This window comes from Osmerus eperlanus, chromosome 10 (assembly GCF_963692335.1).
Source record: "Osmerus eperlanus chromosome 10, fOsmEpe2.1, whole genome shotgun sequence".
Lineage (NCBI taxonomy): Eukaryota > Metazoa > Chordata > Actinopteri > Osmeriformes > Osmeridae > Osmerus > Osmerus eperlanus.
The window spans coordinates 377,501-405,113 of NC_085027.1; the positions used below are offsets into that span (position 1 = coordinate 377,501).

General features: G+C 50.8%; 2 protein-coding genes across 2 annotated transcripts in view; one reads left to right on the forward strand and one right to left on the reverse strand.

Moving 5' to 3' along the window:
- The window catches only part of dis3l (DIS3 like exosome 3'-5' exoribonuclease), a 208,260-nt gene that overhangs the window by 96,231 nt on the left and 84,416 nt on the right, over nt 1–27,613 (reverse strand). The gene's annotated exons all lie outside the window — the stretch shown is intronic.
- Nucleotides 1–27,613, forward strand: part of nav2a (neuron navigator 2a) — a 132,118-nt gene that overhangs the window by 49,585 nt on the left and 54,920 nt on the right. Inside the window, 3 exon segments of the mRNA XM_062471740.1 lie at nt 15,767–15,884; nt 18,751–18,803; nt 25,288–25,360. Coding sequence (XP_062327724.1) covers nt 15,767–15,884; nt 18,751–18,803; nt 25,288–25,360 — 244 coding nt within the window.

A 27,613-nucleotide genomic window follows, 5' to 3' on the forward strand; every position in this document is an offset into this window, starting at 1 on the left:
CTCTGTCCTGTGTCCTGTCTCTCTCCTCTCCCCTCTCCTGTGTCCTGTCTCACTCTCCTCTTCCCTGTCCTGTCTGTCTCTCCTCTCCCCCGTCCTGTCCTTTCTCTATCCTCTCCCCTGTCCTGTCTGTCTCTCCTCTCCCCTGTCCTGTCCTGTCTCACTCTCCTCTCCCCTGTCCTGTCTGTCTCTCCTCCCCCCTGTCCTGTCTCACTCTCCTCTCCCCTGTCCTGTCTCACTCTCCTCTCCCCTGTCCTGTCCTGTCTCACTCTCCTCTCCCCTGTCCTGTCTCACTCTCCTCTCCCCTGTCCTGTCCTGTCTCACTCTCCTCTCCCCTGTCATGTCATGTCCTGTCTCACTCTCCTCTCCCCTGTCCTGTCTCACTCTCCTCCCCCCTGTCCTGTCTCACTCTCCTCTCCCCTGTCCTGCCCTGTCTCACTCTCCTCTCCCCTGTCCTGTCTCACTCTCCTCTCCCCTGTCCTGTCTCAATCTCCTCTCCCCTGTCCTGTCCTGTCTCACTCTCCTCTCCCCTGTCCTGTCCTGTCTCACTCTCCTCTCCCCTGTCCTGTCTCACTCTCCTCCCCCCTGTCCTGTCTCACTCTCCTCTCCCCTGTCCGGTCTCACTCTCCTCTCCCCTCCCCTGTCCTGTCTCACTCTCCCCTGTCCTGTCTCACTCTCCTCCCCCCTGTCCGGTTTCACTCTCCTCTCCCCTGTCCTGCCCTGTCTCACTCTCCCCTGTCCTGTCTCACTCTCCTCTCCCCTGTCCGGTCTCACTCTCCTCTCCCCTGTCCGGTCTCACTCTCCTCTCCCCTGTCCGGTCTCACCTCACTCTCCTCTCCCCTGTCCTGTCCTGTCTCACTCTCCTCTCCCCTGTCATGTCCTGTCTCACTCTCCTCTCCCCTGTCCTGTCCTGTCTCACTCTCCTCTCCCCTGTCCTGTCTTGTCTCACTCTCCTCTCCTCTCCTCTGTCCTGTCTCACTCTCCTCTCCCCTGTCCTGTCTCACTCTCCTCTCCCCTGTCCTGTCTCACTCTCCCCTGTCCTGTCTCACTCTCCCCTGTCCTGTCCTGTGTCCTGTCTCTCTCCTCTCCCCTCTCCTGTGTCCTGTCTCACTCTCCCCTGTCCTGTCCTGTCTCACTCTCCTCTCAGTTCTTTCAGTTCTTTTTAAATTCCTACTCTGTTTGTTTTGCTGTCGTCTCTGTCCCTGGAACGACCCAGTAGAACAGGAGCTGTATCCCATGGTGCAGGATGAAAACTGATGTGCATGCTGGAGATGTTAGCTGTGTGTGTGTGTGTGTGTGTGTGTGTGTGTGTGTGTGTGTGTGTGTGTGTGTGTGTAGAATGTTAAGGTGTGTGTAGAATATCAAGTTATGTGTGTGTGTGTGTGTATAGAATGGTAAGGTGTGTGTGCGGAGTGTTATTGTGTGTGCATGTCTTGCTGTGTTTTCCAGGTTCAGATTGCTTAGCAGGCTAGCTGGTTAGCAAGTTAGCAGGCTAGCGGGTTAGCAAGTTAGCAGGCTAGCGGGTTAACAAGTTAGCAGGCTAGCGGGTTAACAAGTTAGCGGACCAGCAGGGTGGCTGTTTTGTTTTGTTTTTGAATGACTGGCTCTGCTTAGCAACCCTTCTGCTATGCTGCTAGCACAAAGCCATCGCTCTAATGCCATGTAAGGCTGTGAGGAGGGAAGGGTGTGTGTGTCTAAAACAAGTGCATGCTTGGCAACCTGTCCAAACATGACTTAAGTCTCAGTGACAGCAGGACTGGAGCAGCCTAGCCATGCTGGTGTGTGTGTGTGTGTACGTGTGAGTGAGTGAGTGTGTGTGTGTGTGTGTACATGTGTGTTTGTACGTGTGTGTGTGAGTGAGTGAGTGAGTGAGTGAGTGAGTGTGTGTGTGTGTGTGTGTGTGAGTGTGTACCAGACCTGGTCGGTTAGTGTGTTCTGGTTCTGCTGCTTGGTGTCCTTCATTAAGTAACTAATTACATTTCTCTCTGACCCAGTTTCTCTTAGTCAGTCACCCTCCCTCCCTTCCTGCTGGTCTAAACACAGTGAGGGTGCAGGTTAGGGTGAGGGTCAGGGTCACACTAATGGAGGGAGAGAGAGGGGGGCCCTGAGAGAGGGGGGAGGAGGGAGGGTTAGGGTCAGGGTCACAGTAATGGAGGGAGAGAGAGGAGGGCCCTGAGAGAGGGGGGAGGAGGGAGGGGAGGAGAGAGGGAGAGAGAGAAAGATTTTGAGAGTGTATACTTTTTACAATACATTATAATTAGCAGTAGTACTTTTTCCTTTCCTATGTGATGGAGTGTCTGGCTCTCATTGGCTTCGCAGGGACCAATAAAGGCCGAAATATGCTTCTGCGTCTCCGTTTACGGATGGGCGGGCGCACGGATACGCACGGATATGGACGGATAGACTTCGTTTATGGTTCTCCGTAGGCTGTGGGTGCAGAAAACAATTCACCGCCAGAAGAGTAGGTGGCGCAACGTTTTTTTGTAAGTCGTCGTCGAGTGTTTATTTACCTAGGTTATCGAGAAGTCTGAGCAAATTTACAAATGAGCCGTTTCATCAATAAAATATGCACATTTTCAGCAACTACACTGCCCATTTTTCGTCACATTTTAATTCAGATGCTGATTTACATGTACTGTTTAGCTGAAATATGAATTGTAAAAACTTACAGCAATGGCGGTCAAAGGATTCTGTTCGTCCTGATTATCACGGCGCCCCTGCCCCTGACGCAAGCGGTTCTTAATACTGACCAATCACAGCCAAGGGGGTCTCCGTAGCTCTCCGTCGCTCTCCGAAATTCCGACGGATAGTTAGAAAATTCAGGAGGTGCACGTCGAGCTCTCCGAGGGCTGACAGAGAGCTCGTAGAGGGCGTTCCACGGAGACAAGGGCGTTCCCATGTGTCAGTTTTTCGAAAAACGCAGAAGCATATATCGGCCTTAAGTCTCTAGAGGCTCTCCCTCTCTCTTTCTCCCACTCTCCCTCTCTCTCCCACTCTCCCTCTCTCTCCCACTCTCTCCCACTCTCTCTCCCACTCTCCCTCTCTCTCCCACTCTCTCTCTCCCTCTCTCCCTCTCTCTCCCACTCTCTCTCTCTCCATCTCTCCCTCTCTCCCACTGTCCCTCTCTCCCACTCTCCCACTCTCTCCCACTCTCTCTCTCTCCCTCTCTCTCCCACTCTCCCTCTCTCCCACTCTCTCCCACTCCCTCTCTCTCTCTTTCTCTCCCACTCTCTCTCTCCCACTCTCTCTCTCCCACTCTCTCTCTTTCTCCCACTCTTTCTCCCACTCTCCCTCTCTCTCCCACTCTCTCCCACTCTCTCTCTCTCCCGCTCTCTCTCCCACTATCCCTCTCTCTCCCCTCTCTCTCTCTCCCGCTCTCTCTCCCACTATCCCTCTCTCTCTCCCTCTTTCTTTCCCTCTCTCTTTTTCCTCTCTCTCTCTCTCTCTCTCTCTCTCTCTCTCTCTCCCTCTCTCTCTCTTTCTCCCTTTTTCTCTTTCTCTCCCACTCTCCGTCTCTCTCTTCCTGTCTCTTTCTCCCCCTCTCTCCCTCTCTCTCTTTCTGTCCTCTCTCTCCCTCTCTCTCCCTCTCTCTTTCTGTCCTCTCTCTCCCTCTCTCACTCACACACTCGAAACCTTTGTGTGTTTATAACTTTGAGAGTGCGTAACATTTCAATTAACTTTTCCATTCCATCCTCAGGCTCTGCTGCCCACTGGTGGTTTACTTATATACTGCATCCCATAATCCTTCAGTGCACTGCCAAGGCCACAAGTAAAGCTATTCCATTCTGTATGTGCGAATACATGTGTGTGTATTTGTGTGTGTGTGTGTGTGTTAGCATGCACAGTTCCACAGTGCTTCTTTCAGGAGGGCAAGGTGAGGTAGGGTGAGGGGGGGGGGGCAGGGTGAGGGGGGGGGGCAGGGTGAGGGGGGGGGGGGCAGGGTGAGGGGGGGGGGCAGGGTGAGGGGGGGGGCAGGGTGAGGAGCGGAGCCTGCAGGCTCCCTCTGGGGGGCGGAGCCTGGTCCCTCCTCAGTCTGAACCCTGGTCCCTCCTCAGTCTGAACCCTGGTCCCTCCTCAGTCTGAACCCTGGTCCCTCCTCAGTCTGAACCCTGGTCCCTCCTCAGTCTGAACCCTGGTCCCTCCTCAGTCTGAACCCTGGTCCCTCCTCAGTCTGAACCCTGGTCTCTCCTCAGTCTGAACCCTGGTCCCTCCTCAGTCTGAACCCTGGTCCCTCCTCAGTCTGAACCCTGGTCTCTCCTCAGTCTGAACCCTGGTCTCTCCTCAGTCTGAACCCTGGTCTCTCTTCAGTCTGTACCCTGGTCCCTGTCTGCAGTCCGAACCCTGGTCCCTCCTCAGTCTGAACCCTGGTCTCTCCTCAGTCTGAACCCTGGTCCCTGTCTGCAGTCTGAACCCTGGTCTCTCCTCAGTCTGAACCCTGGTCTCTCCTCAGTCTGAACCCTGGTCTCTCCTCAGTCTGAACCCTGGTCCCTCCTCAGTCTGAACCCTGGTCCCTCCTCAGTCTGAACCCTGGTCCCTCCTCAGTCTGAACCCTGGTCCCTCCTCAGTCTGAACCCTGGTCCCTCCTCAGTCTGAACCCTGGTCTCTCCTCAGTCTGAACCCTGGTCCCTCCTCAGTCTGAACCCTGGTCCCTCCTCAGTCTGAACCCTGGTCTCTCCTCAGTCTGAACCCTGGTCTCTCCTCAGTCTGAACCCTGGTCTCTCTTCAGTCTGTACCCTGGTCCCTGTCTGCAGTCCGAACCCTGGTCCCTCCTCAGTCTGAACCCTGGTCTCTCCTCAGTCTGAACCCTGGTCCCTGTCTGCAGTCTGAACCCTGGTCTCTCCTCAGTCTGAACCCTGGTCTCTCCTCAGTCTGAACCCTGGTCTCTCCTCAGTCTGAATCCTGGTCTCTCCTCAGTCTGAACCCTGGTCCCTCCTCAGTCTGAACCCTGGTCCCTCCTCAGTCTGAACCCTGGTCCCTCCTCAGTCTGAACCCTGGTCCCTCCTCAGTCTGAACCCTGGTCCCTCCTCAGTCTGAACCCTGGTCTCTCCTCAGTCTGAACCCTGGTCCCTCCTCAGTCTGAACCCTGGTCCCTCCTCAGTCTGAACCCTGGTCTCTCCTCAGTCTGAACCCTGGTCCCTCCTCAGTCTGAACCCTGGTCCCTCCTCAGTCTGAACCCTGGTCCCTCCTCAGTCTGAACCCTGGTCCCTCCTCAGTCTGAACCCTGGTCCCTCCTCAGTCTGAACCCTGGTCTCTCCTCAGTCTGAACCCTGGTCCCTCCTCAGTCTGAACCCTGGTCCCTCCTCAGTCTGAACCCTGGTCTCTCCTCAGTCTGAACCCTGGTCTCTCCTCAGTCTGAACCCTGGTCTCTCTTCAGTCTGTACCCTGGTCCCTGTCTGCAGTCCGAACCCTGGTCCCTCCTCAGTCTGAACCCTGGTCTCTCCTCAGTCTGAACCCTGGTCCCTGTCTGCAGTCTGAACCCTGGTCTCTCCTCAGTCTGAACCCTGGTCTCTCCTCAGTCTGAACCCTGGTCTCTCCTCAGTCTGAACCCTGGTCCCTCCTCAGTCTGAACCCTGGTCCCTCCTCAGTCTGAACCCTGGTCCCTCCTCAGTCTGAACCCTGGTCCCTCCTCAGTCTGAACCCTGGTCCCTCCTCAGTCTGAACCCTGGTCCCTCCTCAGTCTGAACCCTGGTCTCTCCTCAGTCTGAACCCTGGTCCCTCCTCAGTCTGAACCCTGGTCCCTCCTCAGTCTGAACCCTGGTCTCTCCTCAGTCTGAACCCTGGTCTCTCCTCAGTCTGAACCCTGGTCTCTCTTCAGTCTGTACCCTGGTCCCTGTCTGCAGTCCGAACCCTGGTCCCTCCTCAGTCTGAACCCTGGTCTCTCCTCAGTCTGAACCCTGGTCCCTGTCTGCAGTCTGAACCCTGGTCTCTCCTCAGTCTGAACCCTGGTCTCTCCTCAGTCTGAACCCTGGTCTCTCCTCAGTCTGAATCCTGGTCTCTCCTCAGTCTGAACCCTGGTCCCTCCTCAGTCTGAACCCTGGTCCCTCCTCAGTCTGAACCCTGGTCCCTCCTCAGTCTGAACCCTGGTCCCTCCTCAGTCTGAACCCTGGTCCCTCCTCAGTCTGAACCCTGGTCTCTCCTCAGTCTGAACCCTGGTCCCTCCTCAGTCTGAACCCTGGTCCCTCCTCAGTCTGAACCCTGGTCTCTCCTCAGTCTGAACCCTGGTCTCTCTTCAGTCTGTACCCTGGTCCCTGTCTGCAGTCCGAACCCTGGTCCCTCCTCAGTCTGAACCCTGGTCTCTCCTCAGTCTGAACCCTGGTCCCTGTCTGCAGTCTGAACCCTGGTCTCTCCTCAGTCTGAACCCTGGTCTCTCCTCAGTCTGAATCCTGGTCCCTCCTCAGTCTGAACCCTGGTCTCTCCTCAGTCTGAACCCTGGTCCCTGTCTGCAGTCTGAACCCTGGTCTCTCCTCAGTCTGAACCCTGGTCTCTCCTCAGTCTGAACCCTGGTCTCTCCTCAGTCTGAATCCTGGTCTCTCCTCAGTCTGAACCCTGGTCCCTCCTCAGTCTGAACCCTGGTCCCTCCTCAGTCTGAACCCTGGTCCCTCCTCAGTCTGAACCCTGGTCCCTCCTCAGTCTGAACCCTGGTCTCTCCTCAGTCTGAACCCTGGTCCCTCCTCAGTCTGAACCCTGGTCCCTCCTCAGTCTGAACCCTGGTCTCTCCTCAGTCTGAACCCTGGTCTCTCCTCAGTCTGAACCCTGGTCTCTCTTCAGTCTGTACCCTGGTCCCTGTCTGCAGTCCGAACCCTGGTCCCTCCTCAGTCTGAACCCTGGTCTCTCCTCAGTCTGAACCCTGGTCCCTGTCTGCAGTCTGAACCCTGGTCTCTCCTCAGTCTGAACCCTGGTCTCTCCTCAGTCTGAATCCTGGTCTCTCCTCAGTCTGAATCCTGGTCTCTCCTCAGTCTGAACCCTGGTCCCTCCTCAGTCTGAACCCTGGTCCCTCCTCAGTCTGAACCCTGGTCCCTCCTCAGTCTGAACCCTGGTCCCTCCTCAGTCTGAACCCTGGTCTCTCCTCAGTCTGAACCCTGGTCCCTCCTCAGTCTGAACCCTGGTCTCTCCTCAGTCTGAACCCTGGTCTCTCCTCAGTCTGAACCCTGGTCTCTCTTCAGTCTGTACCCTGGTCCCTGTCTGCAGTCCGAACCCTGGTCCCTCCTCAGTCTGAACCCTGGTCTCTCCTCAGTCTGAACCCTGGTCCCTGTCTGCAGTCTGAACCCTGGTCTCTCCTCAGTCTGAACCCTGGTCTCTCCTCAGTCTGAACCCTGGTCTCTCCTCAGTCTGAATCCTGGTCTCTCCTCAGTCTGAACCCTGGTCCCTCCTCAGTCTGAACCCTGGTCCCTCCTCAGTCTGAACCCTGGTCCCTCCTCAGTCTGAACCCTGGTCTCTCCTCAGTCTGAACCCTGGTCCCTGTCTGCAGTCTGAACCCTGGTCTCTCCTCAGTCTGAACCCTGGTCTCTCCTCAGTCTGAACCCTGGTCTCTCCTCAGTCTGAATCCTGGTCTCTCCTCAGTCTGAACCCTGGTCCCTCCTCAGTCTGAACCCTGGTCCCTCCTCAGTCTGAACCCTGGTCTCTCCTCAGTCTGAACCCTGGTCTCTCCTCAGTCTGAACCCTGGTCCCTCCTCAGTCTAACACAATGAGTATCCTGAATATTTCATGAGCTACATGTGTTTTGGTGAAACCTCCTGTGTGAGGTCATGGTGAGGTCATGGTGAGGTCATGGTGTTGCACATTGTGTGACCCTGCAGCATCTGTTCTCCCAGATGATCTCTGTTCAGAGACCTCCCCTAGCTGCCTCCCCTAGCTGCCTCCCCTAGCTGCCTCCCCTAGCTGCCTCCCCTAGCTGCCTCCCCTAGCTGCCTCCCCTAGCTGCCTCCCCTAGCTGCCTCCCCTAGCTGCCTCCCCTAGCTGCCTCCCCTAGCTGCCTCCCCTAGCTGCCTCCCCTAGCTGCCTCCCCTAGCTGCCTCCCCTAGCTGCCTCCCCTAGCTGCCCTTCCTTCTATCCATGGTGTGTGTGTGTGTGTGTGTACCCTTGCGGAGATGCTTTTAATTGCAAGGCTTAAAAATCCCCACTGAAGTTTTAGTGCTTCAGTAGAGAGGTCTAGATGGACTGAAGGAACTACACACACGCACACACACACACACGCTCACATACACACAGACGCTCACACACACACGCTCACACACACGCTCACATACACACACACGCTCACATACACACACACACACACGCACACACACACACACGCTCACATACACACAGACGCTCACACACACACGCTCACATACACACACACGCTCACATACACACACACACACACGCACACACACACACACGCTCACATACACACAGACGCTCACACACACACGCTCACATACACACACACGCTCACATACACACACACACGCACACACACACACACGCTCACATACACACAGACGCTCACACACACACGCTCACATACACACACACGCTCACATACACACACACGCTCACATACACACACACGCTCACATACACACACACACACGCTCACATACACACACACGCTCACATACACACACACGCTCACATACACACACGCTCACATGCACACACACTCACATACACACACACATGGCCACATATCCTCAACATCTTAATGTAGACGTTCAGAAGGTCCACCAAAGCAGTGAGACCAGCTGACACACAGCCGCTACCATAGCAACCAGCCCAGCCGCTACCATAGCAACCAGCCCAGCCGCTACCATAGCAACCAGCCCAGCCGCTACCATAGCAACCAGCCCAGATGGCATCCTGTGTGCCCGGGCTCCTTCATGTCCCCAAAACTGAACTAACCCTGAACTCACATCACTGTGATCATGCAATTCTGTAATGAAACCTGAGCAGCACTCTAGTCTACGGAGAGCGAGGGGTGAGGGAGGGAGAGAGAGAGGGGGGAGAGAGAGAGAGAAACAGGGCGAGAGACTGAGAGAGAGAGACAGAGAGAGAGAGAGGAATAATGAGAGAGTGAGAAAAAAGTGTGGGAGAGAGTTGTGTGTTGAGTGGATGTAAGAGTCTGTCCTCATCTGCCCCTGTGGGTCAATCCTGCCTGCCCTCTCCCCCTCCCTCTCTCCCCCCCTTCCCTGCCCCTCCCTCTCTCCCCTCCTTCCCTGCCCCTCCCTCTCTCCCCTCCTTCCCTTCCCTTCCCTGCCCTCCCCCCTCTCCCCCTCCCTCTCTCCCCCCCTTCCCTTCCCTGCCCTCTCCCCCTCCCTCTCTCCCCCCCTTCCCTGCCCCTCCCTCTCTCCCCTCCTTCCCTTCCCTTCCCTGCCCTCCCCCCTCTCCCCCTCCCTCTCTCCCCCCCTTCCCTTCCCTGCCCTCTCCCCCTCCCTCTCCCCCCCCCCTTCCCTGCCCTCCCCCCTCTCCCCCTCCCTCTCTCCCCCCCTTCCCTTCCCTGCCCTCTCCCCCTCCCTCTCTCCCCCCCTTCCCTGCCCCTCCCTCTCTCCCCTCCTTCCCTTCCCTTCCCTGCCCTCCCCCCTCTCCCCCTCCCTCTCTCCCCCCCTTCCCTTCCCTGCCCTCTCCCCCTCCCTCTCCCCCCCCCTTCCCTGCCCCTCCCCCCTCTACCCCCAGCACCAGCTAGCAACAGCCTGGCAGCACAATAACCCTCCCCCCACCCGCCCCCCCCTTCCTACCAGAGTCTAGGGGTGGGTCCCTAACAAAAAAACCCTGTGGTGGGGTCCCCCCTCCCCCCTCTTCCCATTATCTCAGCCACACAGAGATTTACCCCTCCCCTCCTCCCAGGACTCTGAATAGAGACCTCACCCCTTCATTCACTCTGTCTATACTTAATGATCTTGTTTAGAGCTGCTGAACACATGGAACTAAACAGTCCCAGATCCTCAGACTGAACGCTGTCCCTTCAGCAGCAGCTTGTGAGGATGTTTTACTGCCTGATAATCGTGTGACGCGTGCTATTGGAGCTGTTTACTGGTGTATCAACATAACCAGGAAAAACTACAACAGAAAGTAATGACATCCAAAATACACCTGATAAACTGTAGAACTACAACTGAAATACTATAACGTGTATTTTATACAATGCTGTTCTGTAAGTGTTCGTAGTAGTTTATTGCAGTTTCCAAAACATATCAAATCACATCCACACACAGCGAGAGAGAGAGAGAGAGAGAGACATCCAAACACATCCAAACACACGCTGTGGTTCTGGAAACATCCTTTTATCTGGAAGGGACTGGTTCTCCCCCCCCCTGTCTTGTCCTCCATCATGTCCCCCTCTGTCTTATCCTCCATCATGTCCCCCCCCTGTCTTATCCTCCATCATGTCCCCCCCCTGTCTTATCCTCCATCATGTCCCCCCCTGTCTTGTCCTCCATCATGTCCCCCCCCTGTCTTGTCCTCCATCATGTCCCCCCCTGTCTTATCCTCCATCATGTCCCCCCCTGTCTTGTCCTCCATCATGTCCCCCCCTGTCTTATCCTCCATCATGTCCCCCCTCTGTCTTATCCTCCATCATGTCCCCCCCTGTCTTGTCCTCCATCATGTCCCCCCCTGTCTTATCCTCCATCATGTCCCCCCCTGTCTTATCCTCCATCATGTCCCCCCCTGTCTTATCCTCCATCATGTCCCCCCCTGTCTTATCCTCCATCATGTCCCCCCCTGTCTTATCCTCCATCATGTCCCCCCCCTGTCTTATCCTCCATCATGTCCCCCCCTGTCTTATCCTCCATCATGTCCCCCCCTGTCTTATCCTCCATCATGTCCCCCCCTGTCTTGTCCTCCATCATGTCCCCCCCTGTCTTATCCTCCATCATGTCCCCCCCTGTCTTATCCTCCATCATGTCCCCCCCCTGTCTTATCCTCCATCATGTCCCCCCCTGTCTTATCCTCCATCATGTCCCCCCCTGTCTTGTCCTCCATCATGTCCCCCCCTGTCTTATCCTCCATCATGTCCCCCCCTGTCTTATCCTCCATCATGTCCCCCCCCCTGTCTTATCCTCCATCATGTCCCCCCCCTGTCTTGTCCTCCATCATGTCCCCCCCTGTCTTGTCCTCCATCATGTCGTCGTCCTCTGTCTTATCCTCCATCATGTTTCATGGAGGGATTATAGAGGGCACAGAGGTGAAGACTCTCTCCTCCCATCTGACGGTCAGCCCACTGAGGAGCGAGAGCAGAAGGTGGGCGTCCGGGGGAGGAATGGAGGGGGATCCCTCCCTCTCCCTCCCTCCCTCTCTCTCCCTCTCTCTCTCTCTCTCTCTCTCTCTCTCTCTCTCTCTCTCTCTGTGTTGGTGTCACACAGCAGCAGCAGCAGCAGTGGTAACAGTCTCCCTGTGTGTGTTCTTCCTCTGTGATCTGGAGTCCGGAGGGTTAGGGGGACACCCTGAGCCTCGTCCCCAGGCATGGTGAGCCCTGCTGGGCTTCAGCAAAGAGCAGCAGTAGCCTCTCTCTCTCTGCACCTGGATCTACTGCAGTCTGGATATCTGTCTCCTCCTTCTCTGTCTCCTGACTCTGTCTCCGTACTGGGTCAGTCTCAGTGAGGGTCCGGTGCTGGTTGTGATGGAGTGTGTCTGGGTTCAGCTCTCTTAGACCAGAGACGAGAGAGAGAGAGAGAGAGAGAGAGAGAGAGAGAGAGAGAGAGAGAGAGAGAGAGAGAGAGAGAGAGAGAGAGAGAGAGAGAGAGAGCGAGAGAGCGAGCGAGAGAGAGAGGATGAGCCTGATGCTGTTACGCTGGGAGCAGAACAACTTCACCATGAAACTGGTAACACACACACACTCTCTCACACCACACACACACACTCTCGCTGACACACACACACACACACACTCTTACCTCTTACATGCACACACACACTCTCACTTTTCACTCCAGCTGTGGTAATGTTAATCTAGTTGAAGGTTGTTTGTCTTTTTACAAGAAGTATGTGAGGGTGTCTGAGCTGTGTACTGGAGAAACAGCCTCACTCTCTGAGCTGTGTACTGGAAAAACAGCCTCACTCTCTGAGCTGTTTACTGGAGAAACAGCCTCACTCTCTGAGCTGTGTAGTGTACTGGAGAAACAGCCTCACTCTCAACACCTCTCATTCAGATGTTAATTACAGCGACGTGCACAGGGGGGATTTGAACCTGTGACCTCTCGATCTGCAGTCAGATACTATAACCACAGACAGACAGTTTAGTTTCTCCCTCTCTCTCTCTCCCTCTTCCTCTCTCTTCCCTCCTCCTCCCTCCTCTCTACTAATCCGTGGTGCTTATCTGTTCCTGGGGAGCACAGAGGAAGGTGGTTATTGGTCTGGTCTGCAGATGAAGGATAAGATGCTGTTTAATTACACACCACTGCCTGACAGAACCAGCAAGCTACAGGGACAGGTGTGTGTGTGCCAGTTTTGTGTGTATATGTTGCTACGCACGTTTCAGATATTAAAATGACCTATTTTTTTATGAACTGTACCACAATATCCACAATCCACTCTATCCTGATAAAGGTCTATAGATGATTGGTTGTGATGTGACCCTTTGAGAACATTCAGGCCTCGTCTCATGAACCCCGGTGCTTGGGTACAGGGTGGAATCACATGCAGGCTTATTGTCCCTGAGAGAGTCGGGGGGAGAGACAGAAGGTGTGTAATAAGTAAAAGCTAATCAGAGCAGTAGTGTTTATGTTGCTGTGATAGCTGTCTGTGTTGTTTAAAGAGGAGAAAGAGAGGGAAAGGGGGAGGAGAAGCAGGAGGAGGAGAAATAGCAGGAGGAGGAGGAGGAGGAGAAGGATCAAATCAAGCTTTATTTATATAGCGCATTTCATACCAGAAGGCAACACATTGCATCTGGCTTGTGTGTGTGGCTGACCACAGGTCATTCATCTGCCTCGTACAAGACTGAACCACCAGGGGTCACTCAGAGAGAGGCTGACACACACACACACAGCTGGGGCTTCCAGTCACTTCAGAGAGCTGTGTTTAGACCACAGAGAGAGGGATGGAGAAAGACAGAGAGGAGTTAGTCAAGGTTGAGTAGTGTCAGTCTCGAACCACAGAGGAGAGGAAGGTGGAGAAGACGAGGGGAGGGGAGGGGAGGGGAGAGGAGGGGAGGGGAAGGTGGAGGAGAGGAGAGGAAGGTGGATTTCTTGGCAAGACACTACAGCCCTGCCCTGAAAAGCACCTCCATGTAATCTCTGTTAGGGTTAGGGTTCTGTTATATCCCAGCATCAAATGATTCTTACTGCACATTGAGGGGAAAAGTCTGAGTAACCAGAGTAAGTTTCATGCATGTGGCACCTTCCTAGTCAGAGTTAGAGTTAGCAGGGGGTGCATTTCTTGGCAAGACACTACAGCCCTGCCCTGAAATGCAGGTTTTGACAGCCAGTTGGCCCTAATGTGTTCATTTGGCAGATTTTATCTGATTTTGTATCTGATTTTATTTTATCTGTGAGTGAGCAGAACCCCCCCATCCATCATCCCATCTGCAGTCTGGTGTGGGTTAGATGGGGCCAGGTCAGGACACATGTCACCCCCTTACCCTCTCCCCCCCTCTCCTCCCTTAGGGGTGACGGAGGGAGTTGGGGGAGTGAAAGATAATGATCTGTCTCGTGGTAGGTGAGTCATAAAGCGAGAGAGAGAGACAAAGAGAGAGATAGAAGGGGGAAGCAAAGTTGAAAGGAGTAATTGTCAGTCAATAACAGAGCCAGCTGGAGTAGCAGAACTTACATGAATATGAGAGAGATAGACAGGGGGAGAGGGAGAGAGATAGGGAGGAACAAGGGAACAGAACTCTTGAGAGAGGAAGAACAGAGGAAATACATACGTAGTGAGGGAGGGAGTGCAGGTCTGTAGTGTTGCTCTGTTTAGGCCTGCTGAACCCTGAGGTAACAGGTCTGTAGTGTTGCTCTGTTTAGGCCTGCTGAACCCTGAGGTAACAGGTCTGTAGTGTTGCTCTGTTTAGGCCTGCTGAACCCTGAGGTAACAGGTCTGTAGTGTTGCTCTGTTTAGGCCTCCCGCTGAACCCTGAGGTAACAGGTCTATAGTGTTGCTCTGTTTAGGCCTCTTTCTGAACCCTGAGGTAACAGGTCTATAGTGTTGCTCTGTTTAGGCCTGCTGAACCCTGAGGTAACAGGTCTGTAGTGTTGCTCTGTTTAGGCCTCCCGCTGAACCCTGAGGTAACAGGTCTGTAGTGTTGCTCTGTTTAGGCCTCCCGCTGAACCCTGAGGTAACAGGTCTGTAGTGTTGCTCTGTTTAGGCCTCCCGCTGAACCCTGAGGTAACAGGTCTGTAGTGTTGCTCTGTTTAGGCCTCCCGCTGAACCCTGAGGTAACAGGTCTGTAGTGTTGCTCTGTTTAGGCCTCCCGCTGAACCCTGAGGTAACAGGTCTGTAGTGTTGCTCTGTTTAGGCCTCCCGCTGAACCCTGAGGTAACAGGTCTGTGTTCAGCTGCTGAGTGGAACTGGGCAGGAAAGCTATGGTCTGTCTGTGTGGGAAACAAGCTTATGAGAAGTCTCCCCTCCCCTCCCGGTCTTGGTGAAGGGGAGGATGTACTCTGTTTAGCAAGGTTGTGTCTCTCTCTCAGATATACAGAACATGAAAGAGTTCCTGAAAACCTGCTCGTTGTTTGAGGGATCTTTTCAGGCACACTCATGATGACAAAACACACACACACGAACACACCTGTTCAGCTTGACTCTCTCTAATCACACTTTCTCATGACTTCTCCAAAGGTGCACCTTGACATCAAAGCTTTCTACCTCACAAAGTCTTTTGAACACACACACACACACACAACCTCTCTGCTCTCTGTTACACACGCACACCATCCCTCCCTCTCAGAAAGTCCCTGCTGTATGTGTGTGTGTGTGTGTGTGTGTCGGTGTTACAGTGTGTGTGTGACAGAGTGTGTGTGTGTGTGTGTACTTAGATACCGCATTGTTCTCAGTAGCATTACTCAGATTCATATAACACCTCTCTCAGCTCAGTACATTCTTAAATTAAGTGTTTTAACCTCAGTTAACATAACATACAGTATCTTTATCTATATATAGGCATATGTAAATGATATTTCATGTAAATTAGAATACTTGGGTAACATTTAAATCAATGCTTGATCATAACAATGACAGATCTCCCCTATGTTTTTGCATTTTGTTCTGTGTTTTTATATATATATGTATTTATTTATTTATGTCAGTCAATTTAATTTACAATCCGTAAAAGTCTCAAAGTGCTACAGCGTCACAATTTACGGAAAATTAAAATGTGACGGAAACTTCGAGAAAGCAGGACAGCGGGAGAAGAGAAAGGAGTGGGGGCATTCAGGCGACCAATTAGAAACGAAGCTATTCAGATTATTCAGATGCTTAATTCCCCCCTCCCCTCCCCTGCCCTCCACCCCCCTCCCCTTCCCGTCCCGCGTGCAGCTGAGGGTCTTTTCTGTCCTCGAGCCGTGATGTCAGCGCGCCTCATTGAAAGCGCTCACTCTGAGTTTCTCCGCTGAATGCTCGCGCTGAGCACAATGGCCCAAATTTGAATACCACGCGGATATATGCCAGCCCCTCACCCCGACAATAGAAAAGGGGGTACTTCACTCCTTTTCAACCATGTTGTTATTTTATTGGAGTCGTAAATGTGTTTGATTCATTTATGTCTTTTTCGGAGTGTTGTGGAGTTTTGAACACTCGCACGAGCGCAGCAGCGCTCCTAGCTGCTTAAAGTGACCGTTTCGGTTTTGTTTGTTCCCGACAGATATACACGGACTGGGCCAACCACTACCTCGCCAAGTCAGGCCACCGGCGTCTCATCAAGGACCTGCAGACCGACGTGACTGATGGCGTGCTGCTGGCTGAAGTGATACAAGTTGTCGGTAAGGAACCGGTTGCTCATTTAAGCTGCATTTTCAGAAATGTCAAATTTTAAGTTATAGATGTTAAAAGACCGCAGTATAAATCCAGGGGATCATTTATGAAATCGTATCATTGTGTTCGGCATGTATACTATCAAAGTATGGATCAAACAACCCTTTCTTGTGGCACTGCATTTATTTGAACAATGACGCGTTCAGAGAGAAGTTATTCGCGTGCACGGGCGACTTCCGTTATTAAATGTCATTCGGCCCGTCCGGGTTACTATGAGCCTGTCATTGTCCCTCTTCAAGACCTGCCCTGTCATCTGGGGCTGCCCCTCCAGCTGATCACTGACTCATCACACACGCACGCGCGCACACACACACACACACACACACACACACACACACATCTACAGGGATGTTGTGCTGATCTGAAGGCATCTGTCCAGGTGTGTGACAGGACCCATACAATCTGACAGTTTCTTTAGTGCTCTGACAACCAAATTTATAATATCTCTCAAGTTGCACACTGTCTGAGCTAGAATACACACACACACAGCTGACCACAGTGTCATGTAACATCATAGGAAGCACACCCCTGCCAGAATCTCACCACCCATCCACCTGTTTATCTCTCCACTCCCTCCAGACACCCCACACAGACCACCCCAGACATAGCCCTTTCCCTGCTAGACTGGGGCAGATAGACCACCCCAGACATAGCCCCTCCCTGCTAGACTGGGGCAGATATACCACCCCAGACATAGCCCTTTCCCTGCTAGACTGGGGCAGATGTACCACCCCAGACATAGCCCCTCCCTGCTAGACTGGGGCAGATAGACCACCCCAGACATAGCCCCTCCCTGCTAGACTGGGGCAGATAGACCACCCCAGACATAGCCCCTCCCTGCTAGACTGGGGCAGATAGACCACCCCAGACATAGCCCCTCCCTGCTAGACTGGGGCAGATATACCACTAGCAGAAACATGAGCTTCTTAAGAACAGAGAGGAGAGGGACTGGGACTGTGTCTAGTGTTTCCCACCTGGCAGCATGGTGTTTCCACACCTGGCAGCATGGTGTTTCCACACCTGGCAGCATGGTGTTTCCCACCTGGCAGCATGGTGTTTCCCACCTGGCAGCATGGTGTTTCCCACCTGGCAGCATGGTGTTTCCACACCTGGCAGCATGGTGTTTCCCACCTGGCAGCATGGTGTTTCCCACCTGGCAGCATGGTGTTTCCCACCTGGCAGCATGGTGTTTCCCACCTGGCAGCATGGTGTTTCCCACCTGGCAGCATAGTGTTTCCCACCTGGCAGCATGGTGTTTCCCACCTGGCAGCATGGTGTTTCCCACCTGGCAGCATGGTGTTTCCACACCTGGCAGCATGGTGTTTCCACACCTGGCAGCATGGTGTTTCCCACCTGGCAGCATGGTGTTTCCCACCTGGCAGCATGGTGTTTCCCACCTGGCAGCATAGTGTTTCCCACCTGGCAGCATAGTGTTTCCCACCTGGCAGCATGGTGTTTCCCACCTGGCAGCATAGTGTTTCCCACCTGGCAGCATAGTGTTTCCCACCTGGCAGCATGGTGTTTCCCACCTGGCAGCATGGTGTTTCCCACCTGGCAGCATAGTGTTTCCCACCTGGCAGCATGGTGTTTCCACACCTGGCAGCATGGTGTTTCCACACCTGGCAGCATAGTGTTTCCCACCTGGCAGCATGGTGTTTCCCACCTGGCAGCATAGTGTTTCCCACCTGGCAGCATAGTGTTTCCCACCTGGCAGCATAGTGTTTCCCACCTGGCAGCATGGTGTTTCCCACCTGGCAGCATGGTGTTTCCCACCTGGCAGCATGGTGTTTCCCACCTGGCAGCATGGTGTTTCCACACCTGGCAGCATGGTGTTTCCCACCTGGCAGCATGGTGTTTCCCACCTGGCAGCATGGTGTTTCCCACCTGGCAGCATGGTGTTTCCACACCTGGCAGCATAGTGTTTCCACACCTGGCAGCATAGTGTTTCCCACCTGGCAGCATAGTGTTTCCCACCTGGCAGCATGGTGTTTCCCACCTGGCAGCATGGTGTTTCCACACCTGGCAGCATGGTGTTTCCCACCTGGCAGCATGGTGTTTCCACACCTGGCAGCATGGTGTTTCCCACCTGGCAGCATGGTGTTTCCCACCTGGCAGCATGGTGTTTCCACACCTGGCAGCATGGTGTTTCCCACCTGGCAGCATGGTGTTTCCCACCTGGCAGCATGGTGTTTCCACACCTGGCAGCATGGTGTTTCCACACCTGGCAGCATGGTGTTTCCCACCTGGCAGCATAGTGTTTCCCACCTGGCAGCATGGTGTTTCCCACCTGGCAGCATGGTGTTTCCCACCTGGCAGCATGGTGTTTCCCACCTGGCAGCATGGTGTTTCCACACCTGGCAGCATAGTGTTTCCCACCTGGCAGCATGGTGTTTCCCACCTGGCAGCATGGTGTTTCCCACCTGGCAGCATGGTGTTTCCACACCTGGCAGCATAGTGTTTCCACACCTGGCAGCATAGTGTTTCCACACCTGGCAGCATAGTGTTTCCCACCTGGCAGCATGGTGTTGGCCCCTCCCCCCCTGATGCTCTCAGCTGCTGGGGGGCGGGGCCTGAGGGTGGGGGGCAGGGCCTGAGGGTGAACCCACACCCATATGTACACAAACATAGTCAGGGACACACACACACTACGGAAGACTGGAGAGAGAACCAAGAATATCACTAAACAGACCTTCTGTTTCCCTCCCTTTCTCTTTCCCTCCTTCCCTCCCTCCCTTTCCCTTTCCCCCTCTCCATCTCTGTCTCGCTCTCCCTCTCTCTCTCGCTCTCTCTCTCTGCTTCTCCCTCTCTCTCCAGCTAATGAGAAGATCGAGGACATCCATGGCTGTCCAAGGAGTCGTTCTCAGATGGTGAGTGATCTCCCCTCAGCTTGCTTTGAAAGCAGGGAGGTATTCCAGGTAGCGGGTTTAACAAATCGTGAACCTAACCCTGAACTCTGAGTTGATCTACTCTAAAATGGCAAACTCAACTCGGAGTACGTCCACTCTGAGTTAAGCGCGGGCATGAGAACTATTAAAAGCCAACATCAATGGAGCTCCGATACTAGGATCCACCATGGCACCCGGCGACAAAAAACTTTGTCCTACTTCACCACACTTCAGATCTAAGTTTTATTTTGTGTTTATGGTCAATCAGAGCACATATTCTGGAAAAAAGCAACACGGCTGTAGCAGCATAGAGACAATTGCTGCTGTGTCAATGCATACATTTGAATGCAATAGCCAGTCCATACATTGAACATTTAACCCCACTGTCCGTTAATATTACAGGAGAAAAAGTGGTGGAGTTAAAATAATAATGAAATAGCATGTTCAATGTTATATTAAATATAAAAACATACTATGAACAGGTAAGGCATATTTAGCTTAGGCCTATACGCTTGTAATTGTAGCCTCTAAGTCACCTTGGTTTTAATCATATTCGACATGATACAAAGGAAATATCAATTGGTGCCTATTTCGACTTGTAGTAGCAGTTGCCCCAAACAGAATGCTTTTCATCACATGATGATGATGATGACGATTAAGATGACGGAGAGACATTGCTGCCGCAGAAATGTATGCAGAGAATTATGTATCCTGTTGAACAGAGCATGGATACAGTATACAGTGAGATGTTTATTTAATTGCAGGTGAATTCTGCATGTGGAACTGTGAAATTTAATGTAATCTCATGTATTCCCAGTTACAAGTAAATGAGTTGCACCTCATGAAGAAAGTGCCAGAAACTGACCAAGAGATGGTGTAGGCCTACGTAGGTTAGAAGAATAAAGGCTTATTTTGAAAAAGATTTACTGGAGCACCAGTTACAGGAGGGTGCATGGTCACAGGTGATGTTAATTGTAGGAACAATAGCCTATATGAATACTAATTGTTGAATTTGCTGAATTTCTATTTTGACCCAGAGATGGTATACTTAGGGCAGAAGAATAAAGGCTGATCTTGTAAGGCTATCAACCTGCCCCCACCTCTCATATGGTAAAATCTGGAGTTACTGGATGGAGTCTCAACTTGATGGCTCTCACACATCATTGTGTAACTTACTGGCAGTGGCATTGCTAGTCATATATAAGTAAGGGTCAAGATTGTTGTGTGATTAGTTATTCTTGGGTGTAAAAGGAATTGTAAAGCATCTGTGGATTCTTGATCTCCTGAGACCTTCTCCTCAGCTCTGCTTGTCCTACTCCTTCTTCCTCACCTCTTGCTTTCTATCTCTGGTTTACAATAATCATAGTAGAGTAGGTAAGAGTTAACCTTCATTGATTTAGTTCATTTTCAATATGATTAAATTATTATTTTATTTAACCTTACTTTGACCATTCTTGCTCTAATTTAACCCATAGAGTGGTATTGGCATAAACTGTTCAGTTTCCCATCTTCGTTCAAACCATAGGGGAATTAGTTTCGGTTGTTTGGTCAATATTGACCCCCTACAATCTTGAAATAGTTTTGCTGAAACACCAGTTACAGGACGGTACATGGTCACAGGTGAATCATGTAAATTGAAGGAACAATAGCCGTTAAAAATACAAATTGTTGGATTTCTATTTGTAGGCAATGAAGAAGACCAAATACAATTTCAATTGTTTGTCTTTATTTCAGTGCCAAAAAGCATTTGGTCGGTTCTGAGTGCACGTCCACGGTGTGTTACATTAGCGATGTAGGCCTAAGGGCTGAGAATGTTGCTAAAATAAATTACAGATTGTGACGGAAAACGGTAACGTTAACCTAGGTATTCATCAGGGAATTAAAGCACATCGAATCGCAGTCTTAAAATCATCTCCCGGCGTATAACTAAGCAAATTAAATTTTGTTCGAGATCGGTCGGCTGAACCACCCTGTCTGCCAACGCTATCAGGCTCATAAAGTGGGAGGGGATAGGTAGAAACGCAGAGTTTGTCATGGAAAACCTGCTAGCGAGCAGGTTAGGTTCACAGAGTTAGTTACCATGGACACTGACCCAAAGAAGTTAAATCAGTTACAACTAACCAACAAGAGCAACAAGTCCGTCAATAAGAGTCATTGTGGTCCTAAGTACCGTTGTACTCCCGGAACAAGTGCGTCTTAAGCCTTTTCTTGAAGGTGGGGAGACAGTCAGTGTCTCTGATGGAGGTGAGGAGGTGATTCCACCATTGGGGGGCCAGACAGGAGAAGAGCTTGGGTTGGGAGCGGGCGCTCTTGAGCGGTGGGACCACCAGAGGGTTGTGAGAAGAAGACCGTACGTAGGTGGCAGTAAAAAAATAGTTAAAAAGTTATTTAAAAAGTTTCAAAAGGTTGAGATTTTTTGTAAACTTTTTCTTTTTTTTCGAAAGGTAGAAAAAGTTTTAGTGAAAAATATTTCACCTCGAGAAAAGGGTTAAAAAAAAGGTATTATATATACGGGAGTCAGATGGCTGAACGGTTAGGGAATCGGGCTATTAAACAGAAGGTTGCCGGTTGGATTCATGGCCGCCCGAGTATGGTAGGTACTTGTACTTGAGTGAAGAATGTGTGTACTTTTGCCATCTTGGCTGCCCGGTGTGTTTGGCTGCTGTCGTAATAAACCCAAGCCTTTATTTACTCAGCTCACTTAACTTGCTGATCATAGACTAGAGACTGGAACAGGAGAAAACGATAGTTATAGTTATTATTATTGAAATGGTGGAATATAAACATCCTAACGATACCAAAACAACCCTGATTGTTTTACTGTTCTATATTCTTCCATACAACCCTTTACATCAAGTTAGTTAATGTAACCTGGTACATGGTAGTTAATGTAACCTTCATGTAAAGTGTTGCTAGGTAGCTACATGGTAGTTAATGTAACCTTCATGTAAAGTGTTGCTAGGTAGCTACATGGTAGTTAATGTAACCTTCATGTAAAGTGTTGCTAGGTAGCTACATGGTAGTTAATGTAACCTTCATGTAAAGTGTTGCTAGGTAGCTACATGGTAGTTAATGTAACCTTCATGTAAAGTGTTGCTAGGTAGCTACATGGTAGTTAATGTAACCTTCATGTAAAGTGTTGCTAGGTAGCTACATGTTGTAGTTCTGCTCCTCCCTGGCTGTGGGAGCCTTGTGTCCAGGTGGCTCAGGTTTCTGCTCACGGCTCCAGCAGTTGGTGTTTAGCCCGGGGCAGTGGGACGGTGGTATTTTTACCACTCCAGGCCCAGTGAGGGAGCACAGCTCAGGGGCAGAGCTGGTATGTGAGTCATACAAGCTGGGGGTTATTTTTGCCTCCTTTGGGGGTACATGTGAGGGGTAGGTCTAGGGGTGGGTACGATATGATGGGTAGGTCTAGGAGGGGTTAAGATGTGATGGGTAGGTCTAGGGGTGGGTACGATGTGATGGGTAGGTCTAGGAGGGGTTAAGATGTGATGGGTAGGTCTAGGAGTGGGTACGATGTGATGGGTAGGTCTAGGAGGGGTTAAGATGTGATGGGTAGGTCTAGGAGGGGTTAAGATGTGATGGGTAGGTCTAGGAGGGGTTAAGATGTGATGGGTAGGTCTAGGGGGGGTTAAGATGTGATGGGTAGGTCTAGGAGGGGTTAAGATGTGATGGGTAGGTCTAGGGGGGGTTAAGATGTGATGGGTAGGTCTAGGAGGGGTTAAGATGTGATGGGTAGGTCTAGGAGTGGGTAAGATGTGATGGGTAGGTCTAGGAGGGGTTAAGATGTGAGGGGTAGGTCTAAGAGGGGTTAAGATGTGATGGGTAGGTCTAGGAGGGGTTAAGATGTGATGGGTAGGTCTAGGAGTGGGTAAGATGTGATGGGTAGGTCTAGGAGGGGTTAAGATGTGAGGGGTAGGTCTAAGAGGGGTTAAGATGTGATGGGTAGGTCTAGGAGGGGTTAAGATGTGATGGGTAGGTCTAGGAGGGGTTAAGATGTGATGGGTAGGTCTAAGAGGGGTTAAGATGTGATGGGTAGGTCTAGGAGGGGTTAAGATGTGATGGGTAGGTCTAGGAGTGGGTACGATGTGATGGGTAGGTCTAGGGGGGGTTAAGATGTGATGGGTAGGTCTAGGGGGGGTTAAGATGTGATGGGTAGGTCTAGGGGTGGTTAAGATGTGATGGGTAGGTCTAGGAGGGGTTAAGATGTGATGGGTAGGTCTAGGGGGGGTTAAGATGTGATGGGTAGGTCTAGGGGGGGTTAAGATGTGATGGGTAGGTCTAGGGGGGGTTAAGATGTGATGGGTAGGTCTAGGGGGGTTAAGATGTGATGGGTAGGTCTAGGAGGGGTTAAGATGTGAGGGGTAGGTCTAGGGGGGGTTAAGATGTGATGGGTAGGTCTAGGGGGGGTTAAGATGTGATGGGTAGGTCTAGGGGGGGTTAAGATGTGAGGGGTAGGTCTAGGGGGGGTTAAGATGTGATGGGTAGGTCTAGGGGGGGTTAAGATGTGATGGGTAGGTCTAGGGGGGGTTAAGATGTGATGGGTAGGTCTAGGGGGGGTTAAGATGTGATGGGTAGGTCTAGGAGGGGTTAAGATGTGATGGGTAGGTCTAGGAGGGGTTAAGATGTGAGGGGTAGGTCTAGGAGGGGTTAAGATGTGATGGGTAGGTCTAGGAGGGGTTAAGATGTGAGGGGTAGGTCTAGGGGGGGTTAAGATGTGAGGGGTAGGTCTAGGAGGGGTTAAGATGTGAGGGGTAGGTCTAGGAGGGGTTAAGATGTGATGGGTAGGTCTAGGAGGGGTTAAGATGTGATGGGTAGGTCTAGGAGTGGGTAAGATGTGATGGGTAGGTCTAGGGGGGGTTAAGATGTGAGGGGTAGGTCTAGGGGGGGTTAAGATGTGAGGGGTAGGTCTAGGAGGGGTTAAGATGTGAGGGGTAGGTCTAGGAGTGGGTAAGATGTGATGGGTAGGTCTAGGGGGGGTTAAGATGTGAGGGGTAGGTCAAGGGGGGGTTAAGAGAGGCTGGAGGTTTTTCAACTGGAAAGGGTGCTGGGTACTGGAAGGGGCTCTTAAAGGGTGCTGGGTACTGGAAGGGGCTCTTAAAGGGTGCTGGGTACTGGAAGGGGCTCTTAAAGGGTGCTGGGTACTGGAAGGGGCTCTTAAAGGGTGCTGGGTACTGGAAGGGGCTCTTAAAGGGTGCTGGGTACTGGAAGGGGCTCTTAAAGGGTGCTGGGTTCTGGAAGGGGCTGTTCAAAGGGTGCTGGGTACTGGAAGGGGCTGTTCAAAGGGTGTGTGCGCAGCGTTCCTGTCTGTGCTAAGTCTGGTGACCTCTGGTGACCTCGGGGGCAGCATGTGCCAGGCAGCAGCAGCTGCTCTGGGTCAGAGGTCAAGGGGACAGAGGGACCCCACTGCTGTTACAGCTCACTGGACCCAGCCATCCAATCACAGGCTGGCAGGGACAGGAAGGGCTTCCTGGTTGGGCTAGAAGAAGACTCCATGGAATACATCAGCTTCTGACTGAAGCTGGTATTAGTCTGTTGTGTTGAGAAGGACGGCTGCTTTTGTGGTTATCTGTTGTTGCAGTTGTTTGCTTATCTGAAAACGTCTGTTGGAAAACTTTGATCACCGTCATTCAGTGACTCATTCTTATTTGATTGTTCTGGTAATCACATGGGCAGCCAATGAGGTATCTTCTCTAAAGACCACACGACCTTTCAACCTAGCTTATCAGCCAATCAGCACGTCCCCTGATTCACTGCCAGTTTTGCCGGGTCAGTCTGGTTACCGTGGTACTTGTGTGCTAGCAACAGAGTTAGCCTAGAAAGTTGGGGCTCCAGGTAGGTTGTTAGTAAGCTGCTGTCTTCCTGGCTGTGCTGTGTCATTACATGTCTTAAATCAGGGCTTATTGAAGGTTCTAGGTTGGGTTAGGGGCAGTTCTATTGGTGTATGTGAAGCACTCTGTGACATTGCTTGTAAAAAGGGCTATACAGATAGATTTGATATGATTTAATGAATCAACCATTACAAGCACGTTTTAAAGTTTAATACCATGAAGAATTGTTGTACACCATACATGCCAAAGGAATATTTTTAACTTGACAAAACAGCTGTTTGATACTTACATTTAGTCATTTAGAAGACGCTCTTATCCAGAGCGACTTAAAGTAAGTACAGGGACATTCTCCCCGAGGCAAGTAGGGTGAAGTGCCTTGCCCAAGGACACAACGTCATTTTGCACAGCCAGGAATCGAACCAACAACCTACTGATTAATAGCCCGACTCCCTAACCGCTCAGCCATCTGACCCCCTGATACTTGTGTATGTATTCATATATATATGTATGTAAGTTGATATTCTTTCCTGGGTTAGTGACCTTTGTAGCTTGTCTGCATGCAGGGAACCTCCCTGAGGTGATGTCATCACACAGGTGTCCTGGGTGATTATTAATGACACTCTCTTTTCCGCCAGATTGAGAACATCGACGCCTGCCTCAGTTTCCTGGCAGCGAAAGGAGTCAACATACAGGGCTTATCAGCAGAAGGTACACCTCTCTCTCTCTCCTTCCCCTCTCTCTCTCCTTCCCCTCCTCTCTCTCTCTCTCTCTCTCTCTCTCTCTCTCTCTCTCTCTCTCTCTCTCTCTCTCTCTCTCTCTCTCTCTCTCTCTCTCTCCTTCCCCTCTCTCTCTCCGTCCCCTCTCTCTCTCTCTCTCTCTCTCTCCTTCCCCTCTCTCTCTCCTTCCCCTCTCTCTCTCCTTCCCCTCTCTCTCTCCTTCCCCTCTCTCTCTCCTTCCCCCCTCTCTCTCTCTCTCTCTCTCTCCTTCCCCTCTCTCTCCTTCCCCTCTATCTCTCTCTCTCTCTCAGTTCAGTTCAAAGGGCTTTATTGGCATGAAAACAACAATTGTTCATATTGCCAAAGCAACGGTAGAATTACAGAAATATTAATCAATGTAAATCATGGCCTTATATATACTTATATTTCACACACTCACTTACAGAGACACACACGGCAGTTTAACATATACATACGTGTATCTACACCACACAGGTGTACAACTTGTATCCATGTTATTATTATTCAAGTTGGTATATTATTAATGTTGCCAAATAATCGGTCTAAATAAATACATAAATAAGTAAATAGATACACACACACATATGTATATATACATATATATATGTATACGCATACACACATGTATACACACCCACACGTATATATACACACGCATATACCCATACATACACATACATACGCACATGTATGGTTATATAATGATAATAATAATAGTAAAAATCAAATACTAAATTTGAAATTCTGAAAAATTACAGTAAAATTTAAACAAAATATTAAAACAAAAATTAAAACATGTTATGTTTGCCATATTATACATTTTCCTCATTGTGGCTGTCTCTAAGGCCATGACAGGCTGATACATACTTTGCTGCTAAAATACAGCAGTTAGGTTTTTCTCCCAATAAATAAACCAGTCTCTCTCTATTTGTTACATTTTCAAATTCCTTGTATATGCTGGTAATTTTGGGGAAGTATTTGGTTCGAATGTCTCTCTCTCTCTCTCTCTCTCTCTCTCTCTCTCTCTCTCTCTCTCTCTCTCTCTCTCTCTCTCTCTCTCTCTCTCTCTCTCTCTCTCTCTCCTTCCCCTCTCTCTCTCCTTCCCCTCTCTCTCTCTCTCTCTCTCTCTCTCTCTCTCTCTCTCCTTCCCCTCTCTCTCTCTCTCTCTCTCTCTCTCTCTCTCTCTCTCTCTCTCTCTCTCTCTCTTTCCCCTCTCTCTCTCAATTCAATTCAATTCAATTCAATTGGCTTTATTAGCATTAAGAAACAAATGTTCATATTGCCAAAGCAACGGTGGAACCACAGAAACAGTATTCATCCCATTACTATGGACATCGGTATACTATTACAACTATTACTATAACAACCAAACATGGCAAATTCAGTTGAAAGATTAAAGCAGGAGAACTTTAACATAACCTTAGGATTGATTACGTAATATATATATATATATACATATATACACACATACACATGTCAGTCACACACAGTATATTTTGTGTGTGTGCTTTGTGTGTGTGCCTTGTGTGTCTAGGTCGCTCACTGTCTCTCAGGTTGTGGCATACTGATACATACTGGGCAGCAAGGTATGCCCTGTCTCCTTCTCCTAGGAGGATTTTTACCTTTGAGAGGTCACTAAGACCTTTGAAATCTGACATTACAGAGTGGAGTTTGTTACAGTAATCATTTCTTATATCACTGAATGTTTCACATTGTAGGAGGAAGTGCATCTCCGTCTCAACCTCACCTGTCGAACAGTGACCACATATTCTGTTTTCTTTTGGTTGCCATGATTTTTTGTGTCGTCCTGTTTCAATTGCCAATTGGTCACTGAGCCTGTACTTGGTTAGGATCTGTCTCTGCTTTCTATCTCTGACAGTATAGAGATATTCTGCCAGTTTATAATCTCTTTATAAGGCTAGATAACATTCTAATCGACTTTGGCTTTTAGTTTCTTCTTTCCAATGTTCCAGGTAGGTTACATTTACATTTAGTCATTTAGCAGACGCTCTTATCCAGAGCGACTTACAGTAGGTACAGGACATTCCCCCCATAATGTAAAGGTTACTTTACATTGTGTTATAATTTGGTTGACTCTGATTGGTGTTTGGAAAGCAGTGTTGGTGTGAGACTGGTCAGGGTGTGTCTTAGTGGGGGCAGTGAGTCTCTCTCTCTCTCTCTCTCTCTCTCTCTCTCTCTCTCTCTCTCTCTCTCTCTCTCTCTC